The sequence below is a fragment of the Accipiter gentilis genome, chromosome 17, assembly GCF_929443795.1.
Source record: "Accipiter gentilis chromosome 17, bAccGen1.1, whole genome shotgun sequence".
Taxonomy (NCBI): Eukaryota; Metazoa; Chordata; class Aves; order Accipitriformes; family Accipitridae; genus Astur; species Astur gentilis.
In genome coordinates this window covers 30507602-30534327 of record NC_064896.1, presented here as the reverse complement: position 1 = coordinate 30534327, position 26726 = coordinate 30507602, and the positions used below count along the sequence as shown (strand labels likewise).

The 26726-nt window shown below is 50.6% G+C and overlaps 3 protein-coding genes across 5 annotated transcripts; 1 reads left to right on the top strand and 2 right to left on the bottom strand.

The window, feature by feature from the left end:
* Positions 1-907: 907 nt before the first annotated feature.
* On the bottom strand, positions 908-19777 carry VPS51 (VPS51 subunit of GARP complex). 3 transcript variants are annotated; one of them, XM_049819921.1, is made up of 11 exons: positions 18072-19775; positions 17225-17354; positions 16982-17128; positions 16226-16448; positions 14744-15485; positions 14248-14466; positions 13411-13632; positions 12862-12983; positions 12280-12367; positions 11325-11581; positions 908-926 (listed from the first exon to the last, which is right to left on the bottom strand). In XM_049819921.1, exons 1-11 carry the CDS (start codon positions 18261-18263, stop codon positions 923-925), a joined length of 2346 nt encoding a protein of 781 aa, XP_049675878.1. In that variant the 5' UTR covers positions 18264-19775; the 3' UTR covers positions 908-922. The 3 variants fall into 3 exon arrangements, with proteins under 3 accessions (XP_049675878.1, XP_049675876.1, XP_049675877.1); XM_049819919.1 differs by lacking the exon at positions 908-926 and adding an exon at positions 9063-9882 and having other exon boundaries at positions 18072-19777; XM_049819920.1 differs by lacking the exon at positions 908-926 and having other exon boundaries at positions 10823-11581; positions 18072-19774.
* SCGB1C1 (secretoglobin family 1C member 1) lies at positions 4041-6677 on the top strand. The gene is made up of 3 exons (XM_049819925.1): positions 4041-4116; positions 5873-6063; positions 6615-6677. Exons 1-3 carry the CDS (start codon positions 4041-4043, stop codon positions 6636-6638), a joined length of 291 nt encoding a protein of 96 aa, XP_049675882.1. The 3' UTR covers positions 6639-6677.
* Positions 19778-22947: 3170 nt separating the features above from the next.
* Positions 22948-26596, bottom strand: BET1L (Bet1 golgi vesicular membrane trafficking protein like). Its single transcript, XM_049819924.1, has 4 exons — positions 26481-26596; positions 25784-25875; positions 24940-24996; positions 22948-23255 (listed from the first exon to the last, which is right to left on the bottom strand). Exons 1-4 carry the CDS (start codon positions 26497-26499, stop codon positions 23088-23090), a joined length of 336 nt encoding a protein of 111 aa, XP_049675881.1. The 5' UTR covers positions 26500-26596; the 3' UTR covers positions 22948-23087.
* Between the last annotated feature and the right edge of the window lie 130 nt (positions 26597-26726).

The window sequence follows — 26726 nt, the reverse complement described above, 5'->3', positions numbered from 1 at the left end:
CTCCAAGGAAGGAGACTCCAAAAGCTCTCCGGGCAGCCTGTGCCCAGCGAACTGCCTATGCTCAGAATAAGAACATATTCAAAGCAAGAAAACCACGTGGGCTGAGTGCAGTGCCATCACCCCACAGCACTGATGTGTCCCTGTAATGGGAAGGGAGTGTTTAGTGTCACAGTTCCAGCATGAAGATAATAATAGGATGCATATGCCATGGAAGGATGTACTCCCCTCCCATTCATCACAGACCTTGTTAAGCTGCTTGTCACTGATTGATGCAAATCTGAAATTCACACTCTTTTAAAATAAAATTATATACATTCTTTGTTTTAAAACCGGAAGAACATGAAAAAAACCCCTCATTTTCAAGTGCACCCTTGTTCACTCCCAGTGGGATCAGCTCCAGGGATGCAAACACCAGGACAAGCTCCTGCCAGGACAGCTGGTGGTGAAACCTCCCTGGAGCTTTTCAAACTGAATTCCTTAAACTTGCAGCTTAGAAACTGAACAGCCACAATACAGAGCACTGACTTAGCCTGTGTCCTGGGAATCCTGCAATACTCTTCTGTCATTTTGCTTTCAGGTGGCCAGATCTCTGAAGTGAAATGAGATCAAGGGCTTGGCTGGGTGGGGGGGTTGTTGCAGCGCAGCATCCCTGCTCAGGCTGCCTCCAGCAGTGATGCTGTGAGGGGAGCAAAGCCAGAGGTACAAGGGTACCACAGATGCCTTCTGAGACCATGTTTATTATTTCAACAGTCAAACACTTCTTTCTTTTAAAGCATGATGAATAAGCAAAAGCATTGAAGCCAAGTGGCTAATAAGATCCCTTGGAGCTCCCAGCACAGTTCTTGCATCTCTCCTGTGGTCCTGCCATACGCAGTCTGATGGTTGCTGCCAGGCTCTGCTTGCTAAACATCACAGCTTGCTCCTAGCTAAAAAGAATCATTTTTTTAGGCAAATAGGAAAATGAAACCCCTTTCCCCTTCTCTGGAATCCTCTGCCAAGAATTTCCATGCATACAACAAATAAAAACATCTTGAGGACTGTGTGGCTTCCACTTGTGCTGCAGAGAAATGCTTTAGTGTATTACCCAGAACACACAGTACTCAGCCTGCCCCAAATGGCACTTAGCTCACTTGTGTCTGTGGACATCCTCAAAAACTGGTGAAGGAGCTTTTCTGTACCCTAAGAATTTCTGACTGCCATATAGACATGTTGGAGCACAAAATAGAGAAACCCCTGGTGTCCTGATTTAAACTGGAAAAATAACCCTAAGCAAATAGACCCAGCACTGAGGGGAAGAGTACAAAAGCAGTATTTGCGAACCCCTTCTGAGCTAAGCATCTAAGCAAGGACAGTGAAGAAGTCTCCAGCACCCAATGCTTCATACCTGAAGTCCAGGTAAGCAACAGCTGATCACATTTATCCAAATGATAGGACCGGTCCCTAAATTTAGTACATCCTGCAGGTACTGCTTATTTGCTAGCTCCCATGGCCACCACATTTTCTTACAGTCCACGGCGCTTTGATTCCAGCTCCTGAGACATCCACGCTGTATCTATCTCTTTGTGTGCATTAACTATCAACCCAAGGGAGTTCAAGCACTCCTCTGTGCTTTTCCTTTGTGGCCAGGTCATGTTTGGGGAATAGCCTCCCACCAAATCTCAGGACAGGGAAAACCCACCTGGAGAATGACTCTCAAGACTTTGTTAACGCACTTTAAGCCACTTTACAACTTGAAGTCCTTTACTGCCAACCTGTCCCAAAAATGGCATGAAAAACTAATGAGAACATTTTCAGGAAGGAATTTTATGTTATAATTTCATATTTCAGTACTGTAGTCACCTAGACAATGAACTTCACATCATAAAAAGATTAAAATAATATATTTTTACAGTCCTATATGAAGGTCACCAGGTATTCACAGTTTAGGTAGTTCTTCACACCCATCTAAAAATAAACTATATCCTCCAACAATCCCTTGAGGCTCTGGACACCCCTCCACAACCACATAACATTTTAAGAGGGAAGTGGTGGACCTGTTATCTTTCAGGCCCCCAACTACTTCATCACGTTTTACTTGAATGCTGACAGACTTTGAAACCCTCTGCTAAAAATCATAGAATCATAGAATCAGGGTAATGAATGACAAAAGAACAACCTGAGATGTAAAGTTACTCAAGACTACGCAGACAAATCCAAGAGGGAGATCTCAGAAGACTTATTCAGCACAGATACTAAAAGGGATCAGGTAGTATATCAGGAAAATAGGTGTTTCTTTCAAATGCTGTTGGTTGCACATGGACTATGTAAGATCTCAGAGATAAAGCATACTTTTCTTATGCTCGGGGGGGAAGAAGATAGGGGAGAGAAGAAGATAGGGGAAAATTTTTAGTCTTTGCAATACCATGGTCATACCATTTTATGGTCGTAGCTTGTATGTGTGATAGCTGAATCATTCAAACCCCCCCCCCCCCTTTTTTTTTACTGCAATACACTATTTTTTCAGCTGAAGATGTGGCCCTGTAAAATCTACTGCCTCTTTCTTTCTCACAGAGGGGATATGCTGAGTGTGCAGCTTTTCCTATTACCTGAGAGCCAAAAAATGAAATCCTAGCCACAGGAAGCGTTGATCATGACATGTGTCCCGTCCCCATCCTCCCCACCCCCAATGTGTTAATCATGCAGAGCACTTTCTTTTGCAGAAAGCATCTCCTGACATTTCCAGGGGAGGCTCCCTTCTTTCCTAGAGGAGGAGTCAGAAGGGAGGATACCCCATGTCGACAGAAAGACCCTTCCTTTCTCCTATCTCATTTTTTTCCAAGACATACACTGCCATTACTGCTTCCCTTCTGCCAGGGTAATTTTAGATTTTAGTAGGTTAGCAGAACACAGCGCCATATAGTCAGTAATAGCTCGCACCTTACCGGGAACATCCATGGATTTGATCTTCACTCTCCCAACCTCCTTACCCCATCCATCTTTGGGCTCTAGTGGGGTCCACACGTGCACCAGGAGCCCTTCCAGTCATGTGTAGCACAGGGCTGAATGAAAATTGGTTGGGCTTTCCCCACATGGGAGGAAAGGATAAGGAGGCTACCAATCCTTCCTGGCTGCCAGCTAGCAGAATTAGGTCTGTAACTCAAGAATTAGCCATCTGTGCTGAACATTGCTTCAGCTGGCCAACAGTCCATTAATTTTGACCTCAAAAATGTGCTTCACTTTTTTTAAGTTCAGGAGTGACACTGTGATATTATTCCAAAGATTATCAACATATCTGATTCAGCTGCCAGTTCAGAGTTTATTGGAGGCAATTTCTCCATGCCTCAACAATGCACACTTGGCTAAAAGCAGCTGAAAAGCTCTATAGAAGCAGCTATTAAAGATGTTCTTCTTTAATCTGTGGTCATTTCATTCACGCTTCAGTCTACTCTTTTATATAGATATATCTTTTTTATATATCTCTCTATATCTTCTTTTATATATATATATATTTTTCTGGGTCACAGATCATGATACTTATAAAGACATTAGTTCCTGCAGAACTGGAATTACAGAAGAGAAGCAGGAAAAACAATAGAAGAATAATTATGCAAGAAAAGTGACAGCAGTGCTGCATGAAATCACATCAGAAGCCTGGAATAAATGAGCTTGAAAGTGCTTTGGATAAAATGGCTTGATGCAGTTTATTGGCTGCTGATTTTGGAGCTCTGCATCTTGCAGGGACAGAGCAATCTCACTCCTTGTGCTGAGCTTCAAAACCCATACATCCCACACATAATGTCAGCGCGAACTCTCACTAACAAAGCACCATGTTCACTGTTCCAGGTCCAATGACAGCAGTTGATGAAAGCAGAGGTCACCCACATTTTTCATCTGTCCACTTCATAAACAAGTATGACCTGGATCCAATTTTAGTACAGCTGCATGACCTGTTGGGCCCTTTCCTTCCACTGCATTGCATAATTCCCCACAGATATATATCCCAGGTCTTTTGTGTTCAGTTGCAAAGGACGGTCACTGGCCTTCGCAGCTTAACACACAACATGCAGAAAATGGCACTCTCTGCTATGAAGCTGACTGTTACTCTGCTCATCACCATGGTGCTCTGCAGCTCCCTTGGTAAGTTTCACGAATTAAAAAAATAGGATTTTTTTTTTTTTTTTAATCTTGAACTTACTGAACTTCTGCACAAACTATTCAAACTATTCAGAGTACCATTAAAACACCTGGTGAAAATTACTCTAGGAATCAACTGAAAGGCATCTTGATGCCTCGTTTAAAATTTGCAGAGAAAGCATGCTGTGTCCCTGCTGGCAGAAATTATGTCACTTTGATTCCCACTGAAGACTTATAGTGATGACAGGGAAATTTAGGTACCTGGCCTCCAAGAAAATACTAATCACAGCAGCTTGTGTAAGGTCTCTGAGATTTTTTTCACTTGGATACGTACAGTAGGGTTCATCTGACTAAATTTCATCTCTGCAATGTGATGGCTGGTGTTCGAGTACTCACCCTGGCTCTCCTTTGAATTCATGGATTGGGCTGGAGTTGGTAACCTCATCGCAGCACAAGCACCTGCACTAGATTAAATTATATGTCCTGCTGCTTCCAGGGACTACAGCAGATGTGGCAACTCAACCTTAAGCAAAATGAACCCAGCATTACTCTGTTATTTAATGATGGGTGACTACTACAATTACCTAACTTTACCTCTAGGCTTGGCTCCTTGAGCCCACAAAGGTGCCTAATCTGAGGCAACATTGATGCCAAAGTGTCAGAAAACAGAAAATAAATATAGGGAAAGAAGTAAACTTGGAAGCTGAAAACAGAGGCAATGTAATTCAACATGTTGAGGGGGTGGTGGTGAACTCACAGCTTGGTTAATTCCTCTGAGGTTATTAACCAAAAACACAGTTATGTGCAATTAGAGGAAGAGAAACAGCAGAGTGATAAGGAATATGCTGTACACTGATAAGACAGTCTAAATTATCTCATCAGTTGAAGAACCTAATAATTTTATAAAAGCAGGTAAAGCATATGGATTTTAATCAATGTGATTCACATTAAATCTCATAAATAAAGAACAGGCATGACAATAAAAGAGGAGAAAAAACACCAGAATTTTTACTAGAAGGGACAGAACTTAGCAGACATGATTATTATTATTTTTTTAAAATCAAGGCTCAGTGAATAAATCAAGACAGTTTCTACAAAGAGAATATGGAAAGGACACCAGATTGCATGAGCAGCCCTGGAAAACCTAGCAAGGTCTTGGAAGAACAGCACGTTATGTGTAAATTCAAAATCAGCCTTTGTAGGCAGTTGTGTAGGTAGCAACATCAGAAGGTGACAAGATTTGGACTTGAAGAAAAGAGATTAAGAGAGCAGAAACATTTTCAGTTTACTTTCATCTAAAATGCTGACAATTCCAGAGATAGGAGAAAAAATGTAATTCCTGAATACTACAGACAACCTGGGTGATGAATACGCAAACATATTCAGAGAAGGGAGCTGAATCGTTTTTGATATCTGGTTAAAAAACAAGGAATAACATAAGGAAGCAAAGGTGCATGGAAAAGAGAAAAAAAATCCCACAAAGCCTGAGAAGAGGCTGAGGACCAGGCAGGCAGAAGCTTATCCCTGAACGGTAGGATTCCACCAAGGGACCTGTGCAACAGAGCAGCTCCTGCAGTGGCAACCCGTTTCTCTGAAGGCTTCAAAAAAAAGCCCCACAGAGCTGAGAACACACTCAGCAAAAACTTAGTGTGATTTGTGTGTCATTATTGGGATGGAGGGGGTTAAAGGGTAGAAGAAGCTGAATCTGAGCAAGTGAAAGGTTCGTTCATTGCACTCCACTTTGTCTTTCATACTCCAGGAGCTGGCTCTGCTCATGAGATTGTCCCCAGCTTTCTTCAGACACTTCTTGAAGGCTCTGCTGAACAGCTGTACACTGGGCCAATTTCTCAGTATAAAGTCGATGACTTGACTAGAGCTGCTTTGACCGCATTAAAGGAATGTATTGATGAGCTTTCTCCTGAGCATGTAAAGGCCCTCGTCAACCTGCTGGTAATTCACTCCTTTTATTATTATCATAAATGTATGTAACTGTGCAGCCTTGTGCCAGATTTTGGACCTAGAGCACCCAAATATGTTAACTTAAGCACCCCTTGGACTCAGGTTTGGTTGCAGACCAGCACAAAGCTTCCAAGTGCTTTGAGAGATTGACAAACAAAAGACGGTCTCTGCAACAAATACCATAATTTTTCTTACTGGCTAGAATTTATGGAGATGCTACCTCCCCTGTGGAAAAAGCACCTGCTTCATGCAGGTGTGTTTTTAGGAACAGAGCCAAGATGAAAGAAAACTTCTAGGTAATACCAAGAAAGACTCTGGCATATGTGACACACTTGCTCTTTGTTAGTGTTCACACATGAGCTCACGACCTGTACTGACCTGGTGAGCACCTGCAGGTGAGAGACTAAGCCTTTGTCCTCACGCAAGTTCTGCCAGAGGTTGCAACTTCAGTATATCGTTCAAGTATCATAGGTAAGTCTGGCTTTTCTCTGCAGTTGTATATTTTGGCATGCTACGTTCACTGCTGTGACTTTCTGTTTCAGAAACTTGTTCGGACAGAGGCTTAAATTGGCAAAATATTTGACCCAGCAGCTGATAACACTCCCTGATGACTTCCAATGTCTCATATCCAAAGCCTCTGGGAAAAGAACAAATATAAAAAATGGAGAAAACCACGACACTGGCAGCTGTTTTTCTAAACTCTCTGTGCTGAATATTACACTCTGTCACCTTCCAGTCTATTTTAGATCTTATTTCTTTAGAGATAACATCTAAGTTCTAAATAAAATTCAGATGGTGTTTTAAAATTATTTCTGTCATCTGTTTTTATAAATAAGGGTCTTTTTTTCTTCTTACTGTTAGGACAAGATGCTGTTTGTTTTGGTAAAGTCTAAACAACGGCATTATTATATATAGTGACTCACTCACAACATACACAGGCACAGTACAAACATGCACATGGGTCAGCAATTTAACTCTGAATGACTTGAGGGAATCACATCCTCAACCAAGTGTTGACAATTTTTCAAAATAAATGCAGTAGTTCTGATAGCAAAGGATCCAAAACTCACTGAGCATGAGCTGAACATCAGCTCACTTTGGACCACTCTCACGGTGCTCCGAGCATCCCCAGGCGGCACACACACAGTCACGTGGAGAAGGTTTTTTTCGGTGTCAGCACTGACTACAGCAAAAACCTGAAAGCAAGCTGGATGCCCAGCGATTCCCAGTGGAAAACTGGGCAGACAGCACAATTGCACCTCACCCCACAGCTCTTGGCTGCTCCTTTGCATATGGGACTGAGAGAAAAGTACCAGAAGGGACAGTGTACCTTCTAAACACCCAATAAAATGGCTCCTTGTACATCTTCTTTGGTGCTTTCCTACCACTTCTCTTCAGCTTCACACTCTCCTACTAGGTATACTGATTCTACATGAACTCACAAATGCAGTGAGGATTGAGGGAAGGGTAATGTCCTTTTTCTGGAACAAACTGATGTCTAATCTTGAGTATAGACTGCTCTATGGGAAAGTGACCCAACAAAGGTGTTCCCCCATTGCTCATCTCTTCCACCTCACACCCCTGCCACATGCTTTTGCCCATGCTGCCTGTGCCATGGGGTCCACCCCCAGGACACCACGAAGTGCCAAAGAGCAGAAGCAGAACATTTGTTAACTGCCAATAGATATACGTAAAAGCAGAGCCATCCCAGGCTAGCTAATCCTCAGTGACACTGACCTTCACAGGAAGACAATGAGCAGTGAGTGAGGCTGACCTAGATCTACCTGCCTCAGGTGGTCAGCACCACTCCTCGTCTTTCAAAGACAGGACCAAGTTCAGTGATAGGAGTGACAAAAACCAGCATTTGCTGCTTTCCAAAACTTGCAGAAGGCTCCTGCACAGGTGCAGAAGCCACCCTGACAAGAACAACATTGTGCACGTTGGAAAAATCTTTTTGGTTGAAGGCAGACGACAGCAGGGGCTGAGTAGTTTGTCACCATGGGCAGGGCATAGCCTGACATTTCCAAGCCTTGTTCAAGTGACTGCAAAGGACAACATGAAGGAAATTTGTCCTAGCAAATAGCCTGGATCATTAACATTACCAAACAGGACCGACCTTTTGGTCACAGAGGATGAATGATCCCAGCTGAAGGGGATGTGCATGACACATGCAGGGGGCAGCCAGGCCCATGAGAACTTGCATACTTTACAAAAGGGGTTGCAGGGAGCCAGTCTTACCAAGAAAGGCAATCTGCAAAGTCCTTTTTTGCACAGATTAGCAATTGAAAGTCCAGGATGCTGATGTCCTGCTGAAGGATCACAGCAGGTCTTTCTGAAGACAAATAATGTTATCTGAATCCAGATCTCTGCCAGTTTGGCCCAATTATTTTAACAAAAACCTGCTCTGATTACAGGAACTGCACAAGAGCAGGTTAGACAATTGCCAACATACAAGCATCCCATTTAAGTATACTGCCCATATGGCCTATCACTCTTGCTACTAACAGAAGCAATTTAACATTGGACCTATGAGGTCAAGGAGTTCACCAGCTCAGAAAAAGTGAAGGGTATGTCCATGTACTTCTCGTCCTACCAAGGAATCAGTCAAACAATAAACCTGTTTATTAAAAGCAGGATGCAATTCTTTTTGTATGAGCAGAACTGAACATTATTCTGTCTCTTCCAGGAACATGAAAAATGGTGGTTGTCCTTGCTGCTTTATTGTGAACCAACATGAAATGTTTCTCTCTGAAATCAGAAGTAAAAACAATTTACTTCTATTTTCTCCTTCCTTCTTATCCAGCTGAGGATACTTCTAAAAGAAAGAGCTAATTTTGCCACCATGCATAAATGCATTTGAACAAAAAGCACTCGCCAGCTCTTCTTTATCTCTTAATCCCAAACCCAGAGATAATCTCCAATTATCATACAAGTCTGCAGAGCGAGAATGCAATATGAAAAGAAATACAATCCCATAAGAAGACATGATATGACTCTCAGGATACCTCACTTTAATTTTTGGATCTGCCACAGAAATCAGTTATGTCACAACTCGTATCTGCCCCCATTCCCCTGAAAGCAAGTCTGATCACTCTTAGTAAAGGTTGTCTGAACACTCGTGCTCAGCAAGAAAACTGGGACTGGGGGAGGCTTTCTAAGGTAGCTGTTGCCCGAAGGTGGCTGGGCATCTGTCTGCTGGTGAGAGGTGGTTGGTGGATGCTGTTGCATCACTTGTTTTCCTTTTTTTTTCCACACACTTGTTAAACTGTCTTTATCTCGACCCTCACATTCTTCTTGCTTTTGCCCTTCCAGTTCCCTCCCCCATCCCGTTGTGGGGGGAAAGGAGGGAGCGAACAGCTGGCCAGGGGCAACCCTCCAGTTTCCAACCTTGTTTAACAAACAATACCAAAATGGCCTTCCTTTACTCCAGGGTGAATAAATGTTGTGAAGGAGCTGTAACTGCCAGTTGCTGTGCCCACAGTTGCTGGCAATGGGAGATCCCTGAGCTGGGGAGTTGATAATGTTGAATTCTCAGCTTGCGCTTTGTATCTTTTGATGCTTTTCCAAGAGGTCTGTGTCATGATCTTAATGTTAGAGGGAAGTGAGGGAGCAAAGCTCTCATTTCAGTTGCTCAGGCTTCTCCATTCAAGGGACCCCAGTGTCTGCAACACTCCTCAGATGCTCCTGATCTCTTCCAGCAGGAGTGTCTGTCTGTCTGTCCATCTCTCCAAGACGTCTGGGGAGTCCATGGTGACCAGGCTTTTCACCAGAGACAGATGAAGTGAGTTTTCCAAAGTCACCCTGGGAGGGCTGGGACAGTGATGAGAAGAAGTTTGATTCTTCTGATTTTATCAGTAGTGTGCAAGTATTTACACCTCCAGTGTAAGCATCCCCAGCATTTCATGCTGCAGGGTTTTGTGCCTCTAGTTAAGGACCCCAAGGATTACCCAGCACTTTGTTTAGTACCCACTAAGGTTTTTGGTCCCTGACTCTTATGGTTTGGGACCTTTATGGATGCTTGCTCTCTCATTGCTGTTGGTCCATTGCTGTCTTATCCCTGCATGGGACAGGTCAGGGGCTTCATTCACCTTACAAACCCCTGCTGTGCCGGCTATCCCTGGCCCCTGCAGACACCCTTCATCCCAGACCGGAGGTGGGGAATCTGTCCAGGGCCAGGGCTCAGAGGGCTGCTTCTCCAGCACAGCCCTTCCCCAACCACACACCCAGGGCATTGGCTGCGCCCCTGACCCTGTTGCTGTCCCTCCCCACCCCTGGGCACCCGAGGATCCCCTTGCAGTGCCTGGCAGCGATGAGCAGGAGCTGCATGAGTAGCACTGACCCTGCTGAGGTCCCACAGCCAGCTGGGGTGTGCAGAGAGGCAGCCCCCTTGCTTGTGTGAGGCCTTGGGCATGTGCGAGGTGCTCGTGAGAGGTGGCTGGGAGGGCACTGGCTGCTCATGTGAAGGCTGGACAAGGCACTAGGTACCTCCAGGTTGCTCATGGGAGGGGATGGATGCTCCTTGGGTGCTCGTGCAAGGTACTGGGTGCACACATGGTGCAGCAGAAGGAAGAGGAAGGTTTTTTGTGCAAGGGGCTGGGTCTGTCCCCCCTCCCCACTGGCCCATGGGGACACAGGTGACCAAGGGACCCAGGCATCTATGTGACCCCTCTTCAATCCTACACACCGTCACTGCCTCCCCCCAGGAACACAGGCATCTGTCCCTGTTGTGCCCCATCCCCACCCCACGCACAGGCAGGGGACGCAAAGCACAGCTCACACATACTTTATTTATTGTCCCCAACTGTGACAAAGGGGCTGTGCCCAGCATGTTCCCAGGCATGAGGGGACGTCACCAAGGTGGGGGATGACATGGTGCGTCACTGGGGCCGCAGGGACAACACGGAGTGTCAGCACACACTGAGGGTATCACTGGTTTGGGGGGAAAATGTGGGGTCTTACCAGGGCTGGGGGTGGGAGACATGGGGTCACCCTGTGTGGGGGCATAGGATGTTCTTATGTGTTGCCATGTGGGGGAGGACACATGCAACGTCCCCATGTACGTGTGGGGAGTCATAGGGTACAGGTCTCTCCCCAGATATATAACAGGACCTAAGACATGTTCCCCTCTCAGAGATGTCCCCACTTGGCTGTGCCCCATGGTGACACAGATGTCCCATGTCCCTGCATCGCCCCACTATGTGATGCCACGTCCTGTGCCTCAACCCATGCCCCTGTGTGCCCCCATGTCCTACCCGCGCTCGCAGATGAGCTCGACGACACTGTGCTCCATGGGGACAGGGTCGAGGCAGCGGTGGGCAGCGCTGGCGGCCACCTCATCCAGCAGCCCCTGGACCACCCGCTCGTCAGCAGCAAAGCGCCAGAGGTAGAGCTGCAGGTAATGGCCGTCCACCTGCACCTGCTGCAGCCCAAAGCGCCCCAACGTCCGCAGCCGCACACACTCCAGCAGCGTCTTTAGGCTGATCTTGATGATCCCAGTCAGCACCGACACCTGGGACATGAGGGCAGCAGGGACATGTGGCACAGAGGGGCCAGAAGCACCCCCCCCGCCCCAAGTCACATCTGCACAGGCATGTGGGGACATTGGGGACACCCCTCTCCAGGCCATCAGCTCCTGGACGCTCTCATCCTGGTCACCAGTCCCAAGGGATCCCCTCAGTCCTGACACATGGGATGTGGGGACACTGGGGACATGTGTCACAGAGGAATGGGGCCTCCTTCGGCCTGGATTCTTCAAGTGCAGGGAGGTCCCAAGTCCCATCAACAATGGGCATATGGGTGACACGAGGAACACCCTTGTCCTGGCTGCCACCCCCAAGCTTGGACACATAGGACAGTGGGACATAGAGGACACATGGCACAGGGGGATGGTGACACCCTTTGCCTGGCTGTTGGGAGCACGGGGAAGCCCCAAGTCAAGCCAGAGTAGGGACATGAGGACACACTTGCCCTGGTCGTCAGCCGCAGGGACCCCCTGTGTCCCAATACCTAGGACAAGGGAGCATCAGGGGACAGTGGGAACACCCTTGTCCTGGTCATTGGCTCCTGTGGACACCCTGGGCCCCAACACCTGGGTCATGGGGACACCAGGGACATGTGACAGCTGGGAAGGTGGGCAGTTTAGGGGCCCTTGGGGATATGGGGACCAGGGGGGCCCTTGGAGACATGGGGATGTCCCCATGGCCTCACCTTGTTGAACTCGACAGGGCTGAAGATGTCAATGCGTTCGGAGAAGAGCTTCTGGATGTTGCTGAGCAGGTGGGTGTCCATGGGGGCACTGGGGATGGTGACACGAGGACAGTCAGGGACATTAGGCCAGTCACATATTTGAGAAAGCCAGGGAATGTGGGGGCAGGGACAGAGGGACTGTCAGGAGACACAGGGATGGAGACACTGAGATGCTCAGAGGATGCAGGGATGGTCAGGAGATATTGGGACAGTTTGGGGACACAAAGACAGGAACATGAGGATGGGCAGTGGATGTGGAGACAGTCAGGGAACGTGGGGATGGTCAAAGACACAGAGACAAGACAATTGCGGGACGCAAGGCACTTGGGGATCGTCAGGGGATACTGGGACAGTCAGGGAGAACGTGGGGATGGTTGGGACATACGGGGATCATAAATTATTGGGACAGTTTGGGGACTTGAAGAGGGTCACAGGGAAGACATAGTGGGTACCGCAGGGGTGACACAGAGGTGACACAGTGGCCCTGGGGTGACCAGGGAAGGCCCAGGGGGGGCCGAGAGGTGTCCGGGTGACAGGCCTGACCTGGGGGTGTAGCTGGGGGCGTAGCGCCCAGGTGCCCGTGAGCTGCTGTAGACGGAGAAGGCACGCCGGCTCGAGTCGCTGCTCTGCGCCCGCCGCACCCCCTCCTCGAAGAGCTGCCCCACCTGCGGCACCGCACCCTCTCAGTGCTGGTATCGCAGAATCCACCCAAAATACCCTCTGGGACTGTTTCCCCCCTATTGTCCCCCCAGGATCCCTCAAATCCTCTGTGACCCTCCCAAACCCTTCTGGGACCCTCAAAGATCCTAAAGGACCAAATGGGGATCTTGGGCATCTCCTCTTGACCCTTCACGGACTTCAGCTCTCCCCCACCAAGACACTCTGGGACTCCCAACTCTCCCAGGAACCCTCTGGGACATCTGGAAACCACCAGGGGACTTTAAGGACCTCTGCAGGGACCCTCTGGGGACTTCCTAAAGTCCTCAAGGACCTTATGGGGGCCTCTCCAGGGACCCTCCGGGACATGTTGGACCCCGTGGGGGGACTTCAAGACCATCCCCAGTCCCTCTGGGCTCCTGGTGTTGCCCCAACCTGGACATCGATGGCGGTGATGTCCTCGACCACGCGCTTCATGACGGCACGAACGTTGCGGGGCTCGACAGTGCCCAACCAGTCTCGTGTCTCCACGCTCTTCCTAAGCATCTGTGCCACTGCGGCACCCTGGACCTGCACGTAGTGGTCGAGCAGCCGTTGCGCCGCCCCCCGCGCCTCTGCACACAGTGCTGGTCCCGGTGTCACCACTGGGCCTGTGTCCTGGGAGGTGCAAGGGACATGGAGACATGTGGAGACATGTAGGAATGCCACCTGACACCTCCGCACACAGCATTGTCCCCACCATCTCCACTGGCCCTGTTGCCTGGGGATACAAGGGACATGTGGGGATGCCCCCCATGTCTCTACCATCTGATGTCCTGGGGGCACAGGGATGTCAGGGGACACATGGGATGCTCTTCAGGCCACCCCACCTGCAGCAGCATCGCTGCCATCCTCATATCCTTGGGGCATCTGGGGGGGCTTGGGAACATACAGAAGCCCCTTGGGGACATTTGGGAGACACTGGCACAGGCAAGGACCCTCCTGCCTCCATGTGCACTGCCATCCCCAGGGTCATATCGTGGATGGACATGGGGCAATAGCAGGGCACAGGGAGGGACTTGGGGACATTTTGGGGTCCCTCAGGGACATCTGGGGGCACACAAAGACAGAAGGAAGATTCCATACCTCCACACACACCATGGTACCCACCACTGTGTCCTGAATAGATGCTGGGACACAGAGGGATGCAGAGCCATTTTGTGACATCTTGGGGACATTCAGGGTCCCCTTAGGGCCATTTTGGGGCCAACTGGGGCAGTTTTGGGGGCTCACCTGAGGAGGAAACTGTTCATCGGTGAGAGTGAGAATGTAGCTGATGGTGGTGGCCTCATAGTCAAGGCAGAGGCGGGCAAGGAGCAGCAGCAGGGCCGGGGGTGCCGCAGGGGCCCCCCGCTCAGCCGGGCCATCAGCGAAGCCCCGGGCGGTGCGGCAGAGCCAGCGCACGAAGGCCACAACCAGCCCTTCGCGCACTGCCTCCACGCAGAACTCCCCCTGTGACCAAAAATGGGGGGTTACACCCCAAAAATACCACCCTGGAGCCCTGAAAAACCACGAACTACCCTGTACAATCTCCAAACTGCCCCAGTGACCCTCAAACTGCCCCGTGCTACCTCCAGATTGCCCATGACCCCCCCAGTCTGCCTTGTGCAAGCCCCGACCTGCCCTGTGCAACACCCAAACTTCCTTGTGCCAAACCCAGATTACTCCAGTGACCCATCAAATGCCCCACGCAACTGCCCAAACCGCCCCACGCCACCTCATGGCCCACCTTGAAGTAGGGCAGGCTGGCGAAGGCGACATCCTTGGCGGTGAAGAGCTGCACGTAGGCCAGGACAGCCTTGAGCTGGCCAAGAACAGAGGAGGCGAGCGTGGCCAGCAGGTCGGGCAGGCCAGGACCCTCCTTGCCGGGAGGCCGGGGGGCGGCCAGTGCTTGGCGCACATCACCCAGGCACCCCAGGAAGAAGGTCTGCAGTGCCCGCAGGTAGCGATCCACCCGCTCGCGTGCTGCCCGGGCCACTAGTGCGGCACCTGCCTCGGCCCCGGCCGCAGGCAGCAGCTCGAGGAGGGCACGGAGGCGGCGGTGGAAGCGGTCGAGCGCCCGCACCAGCAGTGAGGTGTCACCCAGGCCCCGCTCCAGCGCCAGGCGCCGCTCCAGCAGCTCAAAGTAACGGGTGGTGAGGGTGGCAGCAAAGGCTTCCAGGCGGCCATCCCCAGCCCCTGGGCGTCCCTCGAAGAGACTGCGGTATGAGGCTGCGAGGAGGCACAGGTTGCCCACAAAGGCAGAGCTTCCACGGTCGACGAAGTCGAGGATGTCGGAGGTGGGGGGTGGCGTGGCAGCGGCACCAGAGGGGTCGGCTGGGGGCAGCTCAGCCTCCAGTGCTGCCAACTCGGCCTCGAGGCGGGTGCCGGCATGGCTCAGGAACTCCTCGCACAGCTCCTCAGGTGGCTCTTCCAGCTGCAACAGCATCTCCACACACTCGGTGAGCTCCTTGGGGTCCAAGGTGTCATCCCTGAGGGGGTGGAGGAAATGAGGGGGTTACTTGGGGATGGTGGCAGGTTCTGGGGTTAACAGTGGCACAGCAAAGAAAATAGAATAAGCAATAAAGGTCATTAGTAGGCTTCAGAGTAAACAGTAATTATTCAAAAAAACAAAGGGGAAAAAAAATACTAAACATCAGCATGTTCCAAAGTTAACAGTGGTTACAGTAATAAAAAAACTCACTAAAGATCACTCTCACCTCACTAAAGTAGGTTCCAATGTTTACAATAATAATGAAAAATCAATAAACTCCTCAGTGGGTTCCAGAATTATACCTTTACCATAAACACATGAGAAAAAAAACATGTAGCGGAACCTTTTAAAAGCTCTCAGTAGTGGTCAGAATTATCCCCCTTCCTCTATGAATGTTATGCACAAGACGTGGTTCCTGGGGTTGTTATTGATATGCTCCAGGGTAAATGCTCCCCTCCCTAGGATGTTTCTTGGGGCTGTTATCATCAGGCCTCAGATCTGACACCCCCGACCCCTTGACAAACTGTGTCCTGCAGCTGTTATCAGTAGGCTTCAGAGTTAACATACCACGACCACCACCAGCCCTCCAAGAAGGCTGTTTACTAGAATGGCTATCATTAGTCTCCACAGTGAGCCCCCCCAAAGGCTGTTTCCAGAGCATCAGTAGGCTCCAGAGCAAACATCCCCCAAAACCCCATTTCCCAGAGCTGCCGTCAACAGGCTCCAGAGTGAACGCACCGGAGTCGCGTGCGGAGGCGCTGGGCCAGCTCGGCCATGATGGCATGGCTCTCATCCTCGATGGCGCGGAAGGAGGGCAGGTGGCGGTAGTGGCGGAGCACAGCACGGGCGCGGGCGTGGCAGCGCAAGGCCCGCGCAGGCTCTGCCCCCGGTGCTGCCCACCGCCGCAGCCGCCCCGGCACCTCCACCAGGGACTGCAGCTTCCGCAGCAGCGCCTGCACCCCTGTAGGGGCCAGGGGGGTCAGGGGCAGAGTTAGGCATGGGGGCAAGAAAGGGGCGTGGTCAGTTATTAGGGCGGGGTTAGCAAGTGTGGGCAGGGCCAGGGGCTGGTGCTGCCCCCCCCCCCCAATCCCCTAGATCTGCCCCTCAGCCCCTCCCTCCACGTTATCTGCTGCCAAATCCCTGGATCTGCCCACCCCCCCGGGGTCTCCCTACACTCTGTGATCTGCCGCCAACGCCCCAGATCTGCCCCCCCCTTGGGGTCTCCCCAGCCCCCCAGATAGGCCCCTCAGCCCTCCCCTCCATTATCTGCCCTCCAACCCCCCAGTTCTGCCACATAACCCCCAGATCTGTCCCCCGAGGTCCCCCCAGTCCCCTTCAATCTACCCCCACCTACAAGATCTGACCCCTAGGGTCCCCTCAGCCCCCAGATCTTCCCCCGCAAGCCCAAAGGTTTAACCCCCAAGGCCTTCCCCAACCCCAAGATCTGACCCCAACCCCCCAGATCTGCCTCCTGGGGTCCCCCTGACTCCGTACCAGCAAGCTGGGCGCCACGGCGATGCCGGTCCTGCAGCGCTGCACTGACACGGGCACTGGAGGTGCTGATGGCGGCCATGTTGGCAGCCAAATCGTCCATCTCTGCCTCCATGCGTCGGAAGTCGACCTTCATCTTTCGGATTGTGTCTGGGGAGAGGGAACCAGACACGTGGGTCCCTCAGCTGCCCAGGGTCCCCCCCCAGTCCCTCCCAGATGCCTGGGTCTCTCCTGCTGGGTGCTCACCAGTAGCGGAAATGAACTTGTTGTAGTTCTCGTAGAGCAGCGTCTGCATGTCACTGTCGAGGGCGCGGATCTCCCGCCCCAGCGCGGCCTCACGGGCCAACAACTGCCCCAGGGGGCACTCGCTGCGCACCTGGAGGGGGGCAACACTGCACAACTGCCCCCCAACCCCACTTCCCCGCCGTGGGCCCCCGCTACCCCCTGCAGCCTCCAATTGTCCCCCTGGGGTCCTCAACTGGCCCCCCTGGGGCCCTAACGGCCCTCTGTAGCCCTTCTGGGATCCTCAGCTCCCCCCCAACCCCCTAACTACCCCCCCTCAGAGCCCTAACTACCACCTGGGGAGCCCTAACTGCCCCCCAGGAGCCTCCTTCTGCCCTCTGAAGCCTTCCTGGGATCCTCACCTGCCCCCCCAGGCGCCCTAACTGCACCTGGCCCCCCCAACCACTCCAGAGGGGCCCAATACTGTCCCCATAGAAAAACACACGATATCCTGAAGAGTGTCTATGGAAGAAGATCTACAGGGTCCCCGCAGGGTCCCTTTGCAGGGTCCCCTTAGGTTCCTGGGGGTGGTCTGGGGGTCCTTCGGGGGCCCTGCAGGGTCCCTCTGGCCGGGTCCACGGGGCGCGCCCAAGGACCCCTTTAAGGGGCGCCAGGGACCTTTTCAGGGGGTCCTGCAGGGATCCCACCGCGCCCTTCGGGGGGCCCTGCAGGGTCCCTGGGGCCGACCCCGGGGTCCCCGGAGCTCCCTCTCGGGGGTGGGGGGTGTCTGCGGCCGGGGTCTCCACCACGACCTGGGGGGCTCCCGCGGGGGGATGTGTGTGTGTGAGGTCGCTGTGGGGTCAAAGGTCACCTTCGTAAGGAAAACCTCCGGGTCGAAGTGGGGTCCGTTGATGTCGGTGGGGTCCGGGGCTGCCTCCACCGCCTCCGCCGCGGACGGGCCGTAGTACCGCTGGAGCGGCCCGTGCGGACGCCGCCACCCGCTACCGCTGCCGGCCTCAGGGCTACCCCCAGCCCCGCTCCCCGCCACCTCCATCTCCGCCATCGCTCCGCCACTTCCGGCCGCCTCCGGTACTGCTGGCCCTTCCCCTAAGCGTCACTTCCGCCGGAGCGCCCCCACGTCGCCGCGGCAACCGACCGCCGCCCTCTGTCATGGCGGCCACACTCCGGCGCCGCCGGCTCCCCAGGGCCCCGGGCCGCCGCGGCGGCCTTCGCCCCGCCGTGCCCCGGGCACAAGGACCCCCGCGGGGGTGGGGAGGTGGAAGGCGGCACCAGCCCCCGAGGGGGGAGCAGCCGGTGGCAACGCCGGCCCCGGGTCCCCCCGCGGCCCCTCCAGCCGCCCCTGCCCACCGCCGTCCCTCCGTGCCTCCCCGGTGTCCCCACGAGCCCCCTGCGGCCCCTCATTCCCTCATTTCCAGGTGACACTGAGCGGGCCGCCGTCCCCACGGCGCTGCACGACCCCCCCGCCTGCAGGGTCCCTCTCCGGGTGCCGGGGTGTCTGGGGACAGCGCAGGGGACACGTCCCGTCCCCCCGGCTTCCCCAGTCGCCCTCTCGCTCCTCCTCGTTGAGGGCTGGCAATGGGCCACCAGCTGATGCCGGCCACGGGGGTGCTGGGGACGGGTTTGGGAGAGGGATGTCGGGGAGGTCGGGGACGTGGACACGGGGGATGTCAGCTCCAGCCGTCAGTTTGCCCTGCGGGATGGTGTGGGCGTGTCGCTCCATTTTGCATTTAAACTCAAGATCTTTCTTTTCAGCAGCCTTCTAAAAAACACTCAAGGGATGTATTTCACCCGCCCCTAAGCCCCCCTTCTCTTGCCTTCACATTCCTGTCCAAAAAGGGGAGAAATGCCAATCAGTAACAGCAGCAGACCATCATAAGTGTCCTGCTAACACAGGAGGTTTCCAACAAGCCTGCCACCGGCACCGGGGGAGTTAGCGAAAAGTGCCCGGGCACACACATAGCAACGCACGGCAAATGGCAAACGCATGCACGCCAACTTGCCATGGTGGATGGCCTTCACTGAGGACACGTCTTCTGGAGAACAAGGCACCATGGTCTCTTTTTTTTCTTCTCACTTTTCCCCTTCCCAGTGACGCTGATCAAGCCCCAGGCACCTGCAGCCTCCCCGAGACCTGCAATCCCCCTGTCTTCAGACAATTAACAGTAAACAATTATGAGCATATGGCTTCAGAAAGCGATTACTTTTGGTATTTCATCTTGTCCCATTATTAGCAAAGAATTTTTTTTCATGTTTGCTGCAGCAATCCCAGATGCATGTTACACACTTTAGCTTGTGTGTTAACTGTGGCATTAGCATTCAAGAAAAGCACACATTCTGTATGTAATGACTCACCATAACCATGTGGAGTTACACCTTTAGATGGCACTGCAAAACCATGCTTAAAATAACAGTTCACAGCCAGGTTCTAGTTCTTGGTTTGTTACAACTTCAATAAAAACACCCCCAAATATTTTGTGTACTTTCACCTTGAGCTGGGGTATGTGTGAGAGGAAGATCTGCTCTCTCTAAATTTTATGCCTCAGAAAAACCATTGTAATGTTAGGACTATGGGCAAGCACTGAAACCAAAATAAACGAGTTACTCAAATAACTAGATGTCTAGGAAATGTTGCAGGGCTGGCTGGCAGGCTGTCTTCCAGAGAGTATGTCCCAATGCTAATTCTGTTACGTACTGGATCCCGCAGCCTATCATGCTGCTTTCAATGACTGCATTGCTATTGTGATTAACCCGTATTCTGAATTCTTCCTTCTGTCAGATTTTGCACATCCTCAGCACATTCACCGTCATGCAAGATTCTTTTGCAATACGCCTACAGGTTACACATCCTAACTCAGTTTTTCCAAGAACTTCCTCATGTTGCAGCTCTAAGCGTCAGAGGCTTGAGCATGGTTACACGGTGCTATAACCGGTTCCTGAAAGGAGACTCCATACACAGATAAATCCTCCTGATGGAATTCACTGCCTGGCAATGCTTATGCCACTTCCTTTGCGCACTGAAGCCTTTGCTCCAGCCATGTGCCGACGCCTGATGGTGGCAAATGCCGCACAAGCCAGGAGAAGCAGGCGGCAGGAGTCCGAGGCAAGAGCCTGGAGAAGTGCCTGGAGCAGCAGAAGAGGATATGGTGCCCACAGGGTCCTACAAATGCTGCCTCCAAGTGTGCGGCTGCACTGGGGTGGGAATTGGAGGGGGGCACAACTCACCTGAGGTTCAAGAACCTTTAACTTCAATTTTTCAGTTTAAAACTCCTGAGGTTAATTAAACATGGATTTTTCTAAATCCTTTTTTTGAGTTCAGAGGAGTTCAAAGACTCAGAGACAAAGCATTAAAAACAGGAAAAGGTTTCCTTTGCAAAGAAAGGCCAAAGGCAAGTCAAACCCGGACTAACAGTTGGACTATTTGGTACCTAGACCAACACAGAAAGATATTAAAGACCGTTCCTCCCTGCAGCTCAACTTCTGAAGTATTGCTTGTTCAAAGAGAATACTGGAGATACAAGTCACCTGAAATGGCACAGGCAGATATTGCAGAGCAATGAATGACCTGCTCCTTCTGAGCTGGGGCAGCTCTGCTCAAATCTCCCTATTTCACTTCATGGAAGATGCACTGTTTCTTGGGATAATGTTGAAATTCTGCTTTGAGGCAGCAGGTTCTCTACAGTTCAAGTAGAACAACTGAGTGATTTGATCTTGTATTTAGCCTTGCTAACACTTAGAGCACAAGGAAAAAAATAATTGAGCAAAAAGTTTGAAAACCAGAGCTTTATTTACAACAGTAAAAGCAAACCCAAATCACCGCCATTATGAGGACCAGGCTGTTCCAGTGGCCTTTCACCAGAAGTTATCTGCTTCAGAATATCAAAACAAAGTCCATCAATTCACCCATCATTCCTCCAAATGCAACGAGTTCAGAGCTGCCACATCTTACCAGAGAAGTAGGAAGAAGAACCAAAGAAAGTCATTGCTGCCTCCTTTCTACTTGCTTTCCTTGCACATTTTCCCCCAAATGTAGAAAAGACACCTAATCCAGTTAGGGTAGTATTTTGTTAGCAGTTTGATACAGCTGGAACAAAGGGCAACACAGTCCATTTATAGATCTGGACCCAGGTTAGTCCAAGGACAAACGAATTCCTAATGGGTACAAGGGGAAGGCCAAAGGAAACATCCAGCCGTTGATGAATATAGGCTTGCTGGAGAGGAGAGAGACTGTAAAATCAGAGGAGGAATGCTTTAGTCCTGGAGAGGTGGTTGTTACAGGAAGATAAGAGAAGCAAGTAAACAAAGACTTCCAACAAGGAAAACCAGAACACATGAGCAACTGGTACAGAAAACAGACAAGATGAAACACAGTAGCTCTGCTCAGCTGCTTTGGAAAGTGAAAGGTTTATACAACAGGCAGTGGAGGTTTGAAGAGAAAAAGTGGTTTAGATTTCTTTTTAGATTTTTTTTTTTTCTTTCTCCCAACAGGCACAGTATTTTTAAAGTTACAGATCTCTTACTTCCATCATAGGCAGACTTAAATAATTCAGCTATGGAAGAATATAGCTGGGGTCATGATCGAGTGAGCAGCCCAACAATCAGCCCAATGACAGGCAAAGAGGGTGAAGGGAAGATGGAGTTCCCAGCTACTGCACTCCCAGAGCTGCGCGCACCACCTCAGGAGAGGAAATCTGGCATGCATTGCATGTTCATCGGGAACAACTGCTTTGTGAACAAAACTGGTAGGAATGTGCCTTGCCACACATCTCACGGGAGCTTGCAGGCAGGGATCCCCCAAAGCACTATGAAAGGCAAAGCGAGAGTTTCTTAGGTTACCTTCTACATGAATAAATAAACAAACAAATCAACCCTTCGATCAAATCCTTCCTTGACCTCTCACCACCACCCCAACAGCACTGTTTAGGAGTCTCGCTTGACTTCAACCTCTGCTTTTATTTGCACATCTTCCCGAAGTGTTCTAGTACCAGGGTACCATAATAACGGAAATTAACTGGACCTTTTGCTATCAGATTTTCTTCACACTGATTTAATAGTCTAAGGGAATGCATTTGCAAGTGTGCGGGAAGGTACTGGGAGATACTACACATGTGTAAATCAAGGTGGTTTATGGACTTTGGCCCCCCTTTCTTGCAGGGTTCATCCCAGCTTTACCCAGAAGGATGATAAAGAAGACCAAGCTAGCATTTCAATAAAGCCTCGTTCCTCTGCAACTCTTCACTGCAACAATTAGAGAGTATCAGGGTCCAGATCTACTGCTAATTTCATTTCAAAGCAGTACAGATTTAATTTCAACCCATGGACACCAAGGATATTAACAGATCTCCAAGTCAAGGGGAAGCTGAGACCAGGTATCAGCTGAGGTGCCACACTGGAATGTAAGTCACACATTCATACTTCCAAATCTCATAAATCAGCATCCTAAACTCCACAGCTTCCAAAGCTCAGCTGGTTTATTAAACTTTTGAGTATCAACAAGTGTCTGGATTTGTCAGCCACATCTCCTCACAAGCCTAGTACCAAATATCATCAGTAAGGGAGGTAACACAAAAGCAGCCTGTAAAAATAGGCCGCAAGATGTGGACAAGGCAAGAGATAAAGGCATAAGCATTTGACAACATCAAAATCATGTTATACATGAAAATCCATTTAGAATCAAACATACTCATTTTATAAAGAGATGTCTGAGACCAGCCAGAACAATGACAAGCAGCTGGTGGAAAGAAAAGTTATTTGGAAGGTCTGTCTGGAACATCTCAAAAGATTCCACCACAGGGCAGACTGAGAAAGGTGTTGAACAAGTCTGTCAATCGTTGTGTTTTTGTTCTGTACAACTTGCAGAACAACCAGCTCAAGTCCCTGCTTTGGACACAAGATAGTAGAGGATGAAGAAAACAACAATCAGTCCTGCTGAAACAGAACAGAGCAACTTGCGATTATCCCTCCCAGACCGCGTCATGGTGGAGAAACGCTTCACGCTGCCGGTTAGCAGGCCAGTCACACTCATAAAATCTGAATCCTGAATGAGAAAGAAAATTAAGATGGAGGCTTTATAAACAGACGAAGATAACCCTGGAGAATCTCTCACTTTCTGGCTAAAAAACACTTGCACAGGGAACTGCACAGTAGCTGCCCATCTCTCTGCACCCATCGCATCTCTCTCAGAAGGTCCTTCCCCTCCTGTGCTCAGGCTTCAGGAGCAGCACCATTCCCACCGCACTTAAAACAGGGAAATGAAAAGACAGAGGAAGGTTTGTTCCAAACATAAAACAAACTGCCTCCCCCTTTTTAAAACAGGGTCAAACTACCTGCTGCTGGACTCTTCAGTTGTACTCATGCAGCTTATTCTGCTTGGAACAGCTTGTTAACTGCAACACTACAAGTGAGCACTTCACCCAAAGGAAATGTCCCTACATGAAGCTAGTGCCATTCATGTACACTGGGGCAGGCTCACAAGCACAGAAAAAGGTGCAATTTCTTGCTGTTAGTTCTATTTTTTCTTCAGCACGGGACAGCATGCATGTGCAACTCTGCTAGAGGCTGGCTAACAATTCTCAAATTAATGCAGTTCGGGCACTTTCATTTTGACTTCTGGTCTGTTTTCCTCATCCACAAACTACTCAGAGCTTCTGTTCATGTTGCTCCTGAAATGCTTCAAAATCTTCTCTTTAACAGAAGCACAATTTCATGCTGATTGAGGGCTCCTCCTTTAAAGTCTTTTGCCATTACACCTTTTATTCAGATTCTCCATTCTCCTGATTTTCAGGCTGAGCAAATATCCATTTCAGACACTCCAACACTGTCAGCATACACCATTATTAAGCTTCCAAGCTGAGCTCACACCTTTGACTCAACTGGTTCAACACTACAATTATCTTTTCTCTCACTTCCATGCACCAGTTCCCCAGATCCAACACATGCAGAAAAGGCTCTCCAAGCACCAGTGTTATGCTGCTAATCTCCTTCTCAAATCTCTGGGCTGGACACCCTTCCTCACAATTCAGTTAACAGATTACCTTTCTCCTAAAAAGCCTCAGAAGGTAACCCCTCTCCTACAAGACTGTGCTATTCTGGCCTTTCCCCAGTGCACTGGGGATTTTCCATCAGCAACCAAAGCTTAAGAGGCAGATTACTCTGGAAAGCGATTTTGGTTTTATCGGTTGTTGTGTGTCAGAAAGACGATAGAACAGGGCACTGAACAACCTAAGTGGACCCAGAGCATCAGCTTTGCTCCTTCCAAAGATGTCAGTGAACTACAAAGTCCTGACAGGTAGTCTGTGTTTCAGGTGTTGCAGTAAGTAACCCTGACAGATTTATACAGCAACACCAAAAATCACAGGAGCAGCTGAGGAACAGGCCCATCTCCCAGCATTAGCCACAGGAGGCAGCTCTTTAATCCCAGTAAGGAGGTAATCTCCATCTGTATTCCTGAAGTGTGCTGTCCTACATCAGTCTTTCCTGATGCTAGATACCAACTGTGTCACCCATTTGGACAAAGTGATACTAGCAGCTGCTAAGTACCTGATGTTTATATATCAAGAAGTCCACTGGAAACGGGTTTAGTTACATTTCTTGGTTTGGTAAACCAACCACTGGGATCTAACTTTGTCTGCTAACTTTGAACTGCTATCTTTCATAGTTAAAGTAACTGCTGAGAGCCAGCACAAAAAAGTCATGCTTTTTACATTTCATTGGTTCCTTACCATGCCATCCAGGTAACGGTTTTGTTCGTCAGCATCTTTGTCAATATCCAGAGCCAGCTACACAGCATAAGGGAGGAAATGGGGATTAATGAACTTTTAATGTAGAGAGAACCTCTAATACATCTAGTACTGGTAAAATTTGAAATGCACATTAGAAAACCAAGCCACTGTTTCCCCGTCTCCTACAGAGACAGACAGAGGCTTGTTTGGCAGAGGAGCAAGATTCTCATTTCAGATTCAGGTTACTGAACTTCTTCAGCTCTGCAGCGCTGAAAATAAAGTTTGACTGTCTGAAACTGTCATATATAAGACAGGAGCATTTAAACACTGGGACAAAACAGCAGGAATTCAGTCTTCCCTCCTACAAGGCGAGTCACTGATTTCTATTAAGCTCTAAATCAAAGTATTTGATGTTAGTAGGAACAAACTAGCTTTAAGAACACCACTTACATGAAGACAAGTGTATTTTTCAAAGCTAATTTACCTGCCTTTTTATTGTGACTTTTTTCCCCAAGGAGGTGTGGTTAGCAATACCCCTCTGTGCAGCTTTTATGTTTCTCTCTGTGCCTAAAACTCCTTCCCTCAGTGCCACAAAACCCACATCATTCCCATTAGATGATGTCGCTACACCTCAAAAGGAAAGTGGAAATTCATAAACCCATCCCTGGCATTTCACAAGTGAAAGTTAACCATTGTATCACCAACAACTAAGAGCCATTAATACATAGGAAGCCCTCTGCATTGACCACAGCCTTGCATCTGCAAGACCCTACAAAAACAACCCAGATCACCGATGCCCCATCCTTCCTTGGCCGCAGCACCTGGCGTGAACTCGGCAACTCACCGACTTCAGCCTGGTGACCTTGTTGGCCAGGCTGTCTGCCATACGCTTGTTCTCTACATCCAGCATATCCTCCACGGCACTTGGACTCTGGCCTGGGGGGGGAAAAGAAGAGAATGAGTTTTATCTGGCCTGATAAATGTACTGGTGCTTTTGCTCACCCAACGTGGCGGGCGAGGCAGAGCCAGCTTCTTGCCCAACCACTCTCTGGCTCGCCACGAAGGCCGTTACAGCTGCCTCCTCGCACCTACGGCCTCGTGGGGTTTGTGCCACGAAATGCTCCCAAACTCCTCTTGACAAAAACACACCAAAGTTTCCCCAAACGGACCAGGTTAGAAACCCCGACGTGTGCCCCAAGCCGCCACTACTGCCCAGCAGCAGTGCGAAGCAGCACAGGGGCTTCGTGCCGCAGCGACGCCTCCACGCGCTACCCCAGGACGGGATTTGGGTGAAACCGGGCAAATCCGGACACCTCGTCCCCTCTGTTATTTCGGGGCTCTCCTGCCTTTGCCTCCCCCGGAGGCGCTGGGCAAGCAGGCCACCTCCCTCCCCGGGCCGGCCCGGGCCGCAGGCCTGCGGCGGCTCCCAAATGGCGGCGGAAGCTCCCTGTTCCCTCTCACGCCCCTCCAAGCATCGGCGGCGGGGCCGCCCCAAAAAGGGCAACGGCGGAGAACCCGCCGCCGCTCCCCCGGCCCCTCACCTCGGCCCCACTCCGCCATGGCGGCCACCGGCCCCGCCTCGCCGGGCGGAGCCGCGCCGGCACCCGCCTCCACAAAATGTCCGCCAGCCTCCTCCTCGCTCCCCCCGCGGCAGGGCTCCGCGATCCCCGGCGGGGAGCGGCGGCGCCCGGGTGGTACCGGGACCCCTCAGGCCTATCGGTCCGGGTCCGGGCCCGGCCCGGCCCCGCTGCCCTCCTCGTCCCCGCCGCTGCCCCCCCGGGCGCACG